This window comes from Myxine glutinosa, chromosome 4 (assembly GCF_964187855.1).
Source record: "Myxine glutinosa chromosome 4, kmMyxGlut1.1, whole genome shotgun sequence".
Classification (NCBI taxonomy): domain Eukaryota; kingdom Metazoa; phylum Chordata; class Myxini; order Myxiniformes; family Myxinidae; genus Myxine; species Myxine glutinosa.
In genome coordinates this window covers 179,882,219-179,891,304 of record NC_136264.1, presented here as the reverse complement: position 1 = coordinate 179,891,304, position 9,086 = coordinate 179,882,219, and the positions used below count along the sequence as shown (strand labels likewise).

The window sequence follows — 9,086 nt, the reverse complement described above, 5'->3', positions numbered from 1 at the left end:
TAGAGATGGAGATAGGAAGAGCAATTGGGCTGTGATTTGCAACACTCAAACAAATAGGAATGAATAGAAACACACAGAAAGGCTTGCAAAAGCAATTGGTTCGACCAACCTTTCCATGGCATCAATGGCTACTAGTGGATGGACCAATCATAATGTGAATGATTGAATCGAAAGGGAGGATGCTCCACATAAATGTATGATTAAGTGTTCTTCACATGCAAGTCGCTTCACCCACGGATGGGCGTTAAACTGGGTGTCCGTCTGCCGACATTAGTTGCTGGACGTTAAATTAGACCCCATAGTGTCCTTTGTGAAGAGTAGGCGAGCTATCGGCGGCACCATGGACAAATGACCAATTCATGTCCTAACCAGCAGAGGGCGCTGCATCTGCTGCACAATGGCAAATCCCTCAGCCAATGATGCCACCCCGGATATACAAACGAAGACCAATGCACCACCGTTGTGAGTCTATAATGTTTCAAAAGACTTTTGCCCTCCATATGCCCTCCCCATCGGGAGAGAAGAACCAGAAGGTTTGCAGGTAAACATGATGATGATGGACATGAAAAGGAGCAATAATAACTAGAGCGAAGTCGATGGCCCGCCATCACAAATCCCCACGCTTTCCACCTAAAGTAAAGTTGAAATATGGCTGAAAGTTTCATCAGGGATCACTTAATATCAAATTTTGAGTTAAAATTATTTACCCCCATTTTGACCCCTGTGACCTCAAGTCCCCACCCCCTGGGGCATGACGTGGAGTTAAAATCCCAAAAATCCCTCTATATTTCATGCATCCCCCAAAGTTGATTGCATATTCCAAGTTTCGTTAAAAATGTGACCACAATTGCCTTTTTTGGTAGTTGACCTTTTGACACTACCCCAGGGGGGCGGGGCCAAAATTATACTGCTCTTGCACCTTCTTGCCACGTGGTGATCATAACTACCAAGTCTTTTTTTAAAACCTGGGGATAATTAAAAATGGTCGTTCCAGAAGTGAAATCGGAATCGGAATCGGAATCGGAATCGGAATCGGAATCGGAATCCGATTGCTGTTTTGTTTGTATCGTGTGCTAAAGATCTCTGCCCCCTCGATCCACACGGACATATTCCCTCCGTGCTTTTTTAAACAAGCCCTTTGTGTTTTCCTGCATATTCTCAGGCCGACTTGCTCATCTTTCGTTCGTCATTAATCGTTAACGGACTATTAAAGTTTAAAGTACAGGTGGAAACATTGTCTGGCACCAAGAAGCAGGTATACCTGAGAGTGACCATGAGGTTTTATTCACCACCTTATGCTGATATCTTTTTTATTTTTCTCTTAAACGACTGGACCAGGGACCATAAAACCCATAACATTTTAAAGGTTTTTGTCTGAGGAGTTCCAGTTGCATATTGTTGTTTTTTCCATTATGAATGACCTTATATGTTTTCTTTTACCATTTTGTTTTATCTCTCTATTTCTACCGAAGAATGGCGAGATGGTGGAATCTCACGAGATTGTGAATTAAACATTCTTTAGTTGCTATTTAATTTTAATGTTGCTCTTCATGAACGGGAATGTTGCTGAGGAATGGGAAGAAAAGGGGAGGGGAGGACAGAAAGCTGGGGTGGGTGGATGGGCGGGGGGGGGGGGGGGTGGGAGTGTGCAGAGAGTTGGGAGGGGGAGGTTGATGACTTTGGGTGGGGAGGGGTTTGAAGATTTCGGGATTTTGGGAGATGGGGGTGGGGGTGGGGGGAGGGGGAGGTTGAGTACTTTGGTTGTGGAGGGGTTTGAAGATTTCGGGATTGTGGGAGATGGGGGTGGGGGGAAGGGGGAGGTTGAGGATTTTGGTTGTGGAGGGGTTTGAAGATTTCGGGATTGTGGGAGATGGGGGTGGGGGGAAGGGGGAGGTTGAAGACTTGGATTTGGGTGTGGAGGGGTTTGAAGATTTCGGGATTGTGGGAGATGGGGGTGGGGGGAAGGGGGAGGTTGAGGACTTTGGTTGTGGAGGGGTTTGAAGATTTCGGGATTGTGGGAGATGGGGGTGGGGGGAAGGGGGAGGTTGAGGACTTTGGTTGTGGAGGGGTTTGAAGATTTCGGGATTGTGGGAGATGGGGGTGGGGGGAGGGGGAGGTTGAGGACTTTAGGTGGAGAGGGGTTTGAAGATTTCGGGATTGTGAGAGATGGGGGGGAGGGGAGGTTGAGGATTTTGGGTGTGGAGGGGTTTGAAGATTTCGGGATTATGGGAGATGGGGGTGGGGGGGAGGGGGAGGTTGAAGACTTGCGTTTGGGTGTGGAGGGGTTTGAAGATTTCGGGATTGTGGGAGATGGGGGTGGGGGGGAGGGGGAGGTTGAAGACTTGGGTTTGGGTGTGGAGGGGTTTGAAGATTTCGGGATTGTGGGAGATGGGGGTGGGGGGGAGGGGGAGGTTGAAGACTTGGGTTTGGGTGTGGAGGGGTTTGAAGATTTCGGGATTGTGGGAGATGGGGGCGGGGTGAGGGGGAGGTTGAAGACTTGGGTTTGGGTGGGGAGGGGTTTGAAGATTTCGGGATTGTGGGAGATGGGGGTGGGGTGAGGGGGACGTTGAAGACTTGGATTTGGGTGTGGAGGGGTTTGAAGATTTCGGGATTGTGGGAGATGGGGGTGGGGGGGAGGGGGAGGTTGAAGACTTGGATTTGGGTGTGGAGGGGTTTGAAGATTTCGGGATTGTGGGAGATGGGGGTGGGGTGAGGGGGACGTTGAAGACTTGGATTTGGGTGTGGAGGGGTTTGAAGATTTCGGGATTGTGGGAGATGGAGGTGGGGAGGGGGAGGTTGAGGCCTTGGGTTTGGGGATAGAGGGAGAGAGTTAAAGATTTGGGGGTGGGTGTGGGGATGGTTGAGGACTTGGGATTTGGTTAGGGGAGGCGGTGGTGAAAACGATTGCAAATGTTTTGTGGGTCCCTGCTCGTCCCAAATAATACACAGGCCTCTCCTGCCTGTGTACGTGTATTATTAAACGATCTTCATTCCTCCATATACGCACGGAGCAAATCCTCTGCAGAATCTTGTATTGATGGCTTGTTCTCATTGAGGGGATATTGTTAACATGTGAGGCTGCAGTTATTGCCCTGTATGCTTATATATTCTTCCGCAATCGGAGTCTTCTTTTGCCCTTAATATTACTTTACTTCTTCAATATCTGCATTTAATTTTCACTTCATTATCTTTCTCAATCTCACCACCCACATCACTCACCTAATTTCAACCCCTCTTTCTGTCCTCACCCCTATTACCTGTGAATCCAGATCATTGCACCGATTGGTCCGTGGACATCAAAGAGTACCAGTCACTGGCAGGCGAACCAGTCAATGTACGTTGTGCACTTTTCCATGGAATCATCCGCAGCAACTACTCACAATCGCAGGCCTCAGGCCTGAGCTTCATGTGGTACAAGAGCCATGCACCTGGTGAAGCCGAGGAGCCCATAGATCGGTGGAGGAGCGGAGATAGCTTGTGGTTTCGTCCAGCACACGTCTCCGACTCGGGCTTGTATACGTGTGTGCTCAGGTGGGGATTTTTTTGAGCTTGTTTCCTTTTTCTCTTCTCTTTACCTCCGTCACCACAGGTGGATGGAGGTTATGTTTTCACCCCTGTCTGTTTGTCTGTACGTTTGTCTGTGAACAAAATATCTCAAAAATTTGTGCATGGATTCGGACGAGATTTGGCAGAGATGTAGCGTATGTGACAAGGACGAAATGATTCGATTTTGGTGAAGATCTGAATATGAAATCGGATATGATAATTATTTAATTTTAAAGTGCTTCTTCACCATTGGGCGATAGGGCCAAAAACGATACATAGCAGGATGTCTCAAAACATTATGGATGGATTTGGACGAAACTTGTTGGACAGGTTGTGTGCGTGACGAGGAAGCATCGATTCGACTTTGGTGAAGATCTGACTATGGAATCGGATTTGATAATTATTTAATTTTTAAGTGATTCTTCACCATTGGGTGATAGGGCCAAAAACGATACATAGCAGGATATCTCAAAACATTATGGATGGATTTGGACGAAACTTGTTGGACAGGTTGTGTGCGTGACGAGGAAGCATCGATTCGACTTTGGTGAAGATCTGACTATGGAATCGGATTTGATAATTATTTAATTTTTAAGTGATTCTTCACCATTGGGTGATAGGGCCAAAAACGATATATAGCAGGATATCTCAAAACATTATGGATGGATTTGGACGAAACTTGTTGGACAGGTTGTGTGCGTGACGAGGAAGCATCGATTCGATTTCGGTGAAGATCTGAATATGGAATCGGATTTGATAATTATTTAATTTTTAAGTGATTCTTCACCATTGGGCGATAGGGCCAAAAACGATACATAGCAGGATATCTCAAAACGTTATGGATGGATTTGGACGAAACTTGTTGGCCAGGTTGTGTGTGTGACGAGGAAGAATCGATTCAATTTTGGTGAAGATCTGAATATGGATTCGGATATGACAATTATTTAATTTTTTTAGTGATTCTTCACCATTGAGTGATATGGCCAACCAGGCGGAGGTTTTCTCTCTACTCAGTGCCGTTCTAGTTCCCTGTGTTTTGCCATGTTGAAATTCTACGAAATTACCCGCATGTATACACAATTTGTCACTTGTGACGTCATAATATATGAGGAGAAATATGGGATAAAAGGCGTCTTCTCCATTGCACCTGAGTTGATGAGAAGAGGATTGCTTACGTGACACGGTGACCTTAACTGCAGGAGAAGCTTTTGCATAAAAGGGGGGATTTAAGTGTGACCGACCATTTTACGTTCGAGGTGGCTTGAAATCAGGATTATTTGCTGGATACTTGGAACGAGGCAGCTGAATTATTGCTTAATAATCTCTGATGACTTAAACACTGGAAAATTGTCGAAAGTTCGAGGCTGCTCACAAAAGGAAAACACCGATTATGAAGGTTTCATTTAGCTTTAATTGTTCGTGCCCTTGGGGTCCACAGTTAAGCAGCAGTGACATGAATCACAAGTTTTCTAATTGGGTAAGAAGCAGGTGTCTAAAAAGTTTTTTTTCTTCTTTTTTTTCTTTCTGTGGCATGGCTGTTGATGTTCAGATCCATCCAACTGAGCAACGATTAAAGGGTTCTGTAATTGCAGAACAAAAAGATAGCTCATACATGACACTTCTGATGATTCCCTTCAGGAAAGAAGTACAAAATAAAAACCACAACGACACTCGGTAGAGCGCACAACTTTATCCCACTGATAGACCAAGTCTGGGTTATGACCCAAACGAAAATCGAATCGGCATGCCAACCACTTAGTTTCTTGTGAATCCGTCCACAACTTTTTGAAACATCATGCGACATATCATTTCTACCTCATCTCAGTATGGTGAAGAATCACTTTCAAAAAGTCTAGTAGCCGGATCCATTCCAGATCTACACCAAAATGGAATCAATTATCCCTAGTTACACACCCAACCTGTCCACTAAGTTTCATTTGCATCAGTCCATAACTTTTTTGAGATATCGTGCTGTATATCCTTTTTGGCCCTATCTCTATTTTGGGGGGCAACCCCCATCGTAGATCCCCCCCCCAGAGCCCGATTTTTCTAATGCATGAACAGACTTTGTTACATCATGGGCGATGAAGGTTGTGATCAAGTTTCATTGAAATCATGTGTAGTTTTAGTGAAGAGAGCAAATACCTACATAGGGGGGGGGGGCTCAAACCCCCCCCGTAGACCTCCTTAGACCTCAATTTTTTTTAATGCCGTGAACAAACTTAGTTACATCAGGGGTGTTGAAGGTTTTATTCAAGATTCATCAAAACTGTGTGTGCTGTTTCAGAGAAAAAAAAGCTATTTTGGGTGGGCGGGGGGGGGGGGGGGGGGGGTGGTGTGTCAAACCTAGACCCACTTGGACGCCCGGTAGACCACCTTAGACCCCGACTTTTAAACTTTTTAATGCCGTGAACAATCTTGAGTTGCAACATAACAAATATTATTTTAGCCAAGTTTAGTCACAATCCCATCAGCGGTTTCGGAGAAGACGTTGCGAGTGTTTACGGACTGACGGATTGACGGACGGACGGACCGACGACACACCAATCCATAAGCTCCCCGGAACAACGTTCCAGGTGAACAAACAAGTCACGAAGGCTTCTTTGTGAATGAGGTGAATGAGATATCAAATGTTGATGGATCCTGATGATCATCTATAATCTTTGAGCTTAGGTGCTCATTGGAAGACACAGTGGGCAAGTTATAGGGCTGGAACCATAATCTCATGAACTTATTTACTAGATGACCAGATATCAATTACTAAGAAGTCAGCCCTGCATGACTAAGTAACAGCCGAATGACTCCGCTAGTATTCTTGCCAAATGACCATAGATCATGTTGAACTTTTGACCTTTGATTTCATGCTCGAACTGTCCCACGTGATGCATTTGCCTCTTAGCAGTTGAGTCTGGGGTCAATTTAGCAGTTGAGTCTGGGTTCAATTTAGCAGTTGAGTCTAGGTTCAATTTAGCAGTTGAGTCTGGGTTCAATTTAGCAGTTGAGTCTGGGTTCAATTTAGCAGTTGAGTCTGGGTTCAATTTAGCAGTTGAGTCTGGGTTCAATTTAGCAGTTGAGTCTGGGTTCAATTTAGCAGTTGAGTCTGGGTTCAATTTAGCAGTTGAGTCTGGGTTCAATTTAGCAGTTGAGTCTGGGTTCAATTTAGCAGTTGAGTCTGGGTTCAATTTAGCAGTTGAGTCTGGGTTCAATTTAGCAGTTGAGTCTGGGTTCAATTTAGCAGTTGAGTCTGGGTTCAATTTAGCAGTTGAGTCTGGGTTCAATTTAGCAGTTGAGTCTGGGTTCAATTTAGCAGTTGAGTCTGGGTTCATTTTAGCAGTTGAGTCTGGGTTCAATTTAGCAGTTGAGTCTGGGTTCAATTTAGCAGTTGAGTCTGGGTTCATTTTAGCAGTTGAGTCTGTGTTCAATTTAGCAGTTGAGTCTGGGTTCATTTTAGCAGTTGAGTCTGGGTTCAATTTAGCAGTTGAGTCTGGGCTCATTTTAGCAGTTGAGTCTAGGTTCAATTTAGCAGTTGAGTCTAGGTTCAATTTAGCAGTTGATTCTGGGTTCAATTTAGCATTTGATTCTGGGTTCATTTTAGCAGTTGAGTCTGGGTTCATTTTAGCAGTTGAGTCTGGGTTCAATTTAGCATTTGATTCTGGGTTCAATTTAGCAGTTGAGTCTGGGTTCAATTTAGCATTTGATTCTGGGTTCATTTTAGCAGTTGAGTCTGGGTTCAATTTAGCATTTGATTCTGGGTTCAATTTAGCAGTTGAGTCTGGGTTCAATTTAGCATTTGATTCTGGGTTCATTTTAGCAGTTGAGTCTGGGCTCATTTTAGCAGTTGAGTCTGGGTTCAATTTAGCATTTGATTCTGGGTTCAATTTAGCAGTTGAGTCTGGGTTCATTTTAGCAGTTGAGTCTAGGTTCAATTTAGCAGTTGAGTCTGGGTTCATTTTAGCAGTTGAGTCTGGGTTCAATTTAGCATTTGATTCTGGGTTCAATTTAGCAGTTGAGTCTGGGTTCAATTTAGCATTTGATTCTGGGTTCATTTTAGCAGTTGAGTCTGGGTTCAATTTAGCATTTGATTCTGGGTTCAATTTAGCAGTTGAGTCTGGGTTCAATTTAGCATTTGATTCTGGGTTCAATTTAGCATTTGATTCTGGGTTCATTTTAGCAGTTGAGTCTGGGTTCATTTTAGCAGTTGAGTCTAGGTTCAATTTAGCAGTTGAGTCTAGGTTCAATTTAGCAGTTGAGTCTGGGTTCATTTTAGCAGTTGAGTCTGGGTTCAATTTAGCATTTGATTCTGGGTTCAATTTAGCATTTGATTCTGGGTTCATTTTAGCAGTTGAGTCTGGGTTCATTTTAGCAGTTGAGTCTAGGTTCAATTTAGCAGTTGAGTCTGGGTTCAATTTAGCAGTTGAGTCTGGGTTCATTTTAGCAGTTGAGTCTGGGTTCAATTTAGCAGTTGAGTCCAGGTTCAATTTAGCATTTGAGTCTGGGTTCATTTTAGCAGTTGAGTCTGGGTTCAATTTAGCAGTTGAGTCCAGGTTCAATTTAGCATTTGAGTCTGGGTTCATTTTAGCAGTTGAGTCTGGGTTCATTTTAGCAGTTGAGTCTGGGTTCAATTTAGCAGTTGAGTCTGGGTTCAATTTAGCAGTTGAGTCTGGGTTCAATTTAGCAGTTGAGTCCAGGTTCAATTTAGCAGTTGAGTCTGGGTTCATTTTAGCAGTTGAGTCTGGGTTCAATTTAGCATTTGAGTCTGGGTTCAATTTAGCAGTTGAGTCTGGGTTCAATTTAGCAGTTGAGTCTGGGTTCAATTTAGCAGTTGAGTCTGGGTTCAATTTAGCAGTTGAGTCTGGGTTCATTTTAGCAGTTGAGTCTGGGTTCAATTTAGCAGTTGAGTCTAGGTTCAATTTAGCAGTTGAGTCTGGGTTCATTTTAGCAGTTGAGTCCAGGTTCATTTTAGCAGTTGAGTCTGGGTTCATTTTAGCATTTGAGTCTGGGTTCATTTTAGCAGTTGAGTCTGGGTTCATTTTAGCAGTTGAGTCTGGGTTCAATTTAGCATTTGAGTCTGGGTTCAATTTAGCAGTTGAGTCTGGGTTCATTTTAGCAGTTGAGTCTAGGTTCAATTTAGCAGTTGAGTCTGGGTTCATTTTAGCAGTTGAGTCTGGGTTCAATTTAGCAGTTGAGTCTGGGTTCAATTTAGCAGTTGAGTCTGGGTTCAATTTAGTAGTTGAGTCTGGGTTCAATTTAGCAGTTGAGTCTGGGTTCAATTTGTGACCCGACTCTAGAATGTCGGTTTATTTGTTTCACATCATTCAGATGAGGTGTTGAGCTGGGGATCCAACACCTAGCAGCTGGTGGATGCTAATGATCCCATGGAGTCTTTTGTTGAAGGGCACACCAAATGATCGCCAGCACCCTACAGCCACGGTCCAAATTCCTGCTCTAACATGGAGGGGGTACTGCAACAGTGGGGCACTGGGGCATTGGGGCAACCAACCGGCTGTATTTCTAATTGATTCCCCTCCGATATGCATTCG

General features: G+C 44.2%; 1 protein-coding gene across 1 annotated transcript in view; it reads left to right on the top strand.

Annotated features, from left to right (window-relative positions):
* The first annotated feature begins 2,856 nt into the window (after positions 1-2,856).
* LOC137414307 (interleukin-1 receptor accessory protein-like 1) overlaps positions 2,857-9,086 on the top strand; it is an 833,791-nt gene continuing 827,561 nt past the window's right edge. The window contains exons 1-2 of the mRNA XM_078775336.1: positions 2,857-2,878; positions 3,270-3,531. Coding sequence (XP_078631462.1) covers positions 2,857-2,878; positions 3,270-3,531 — 284 coding nt within the window. The remainder of the gene's footprint in view (positions 2,879-3,269; positions 3,532-9,086) is intronic.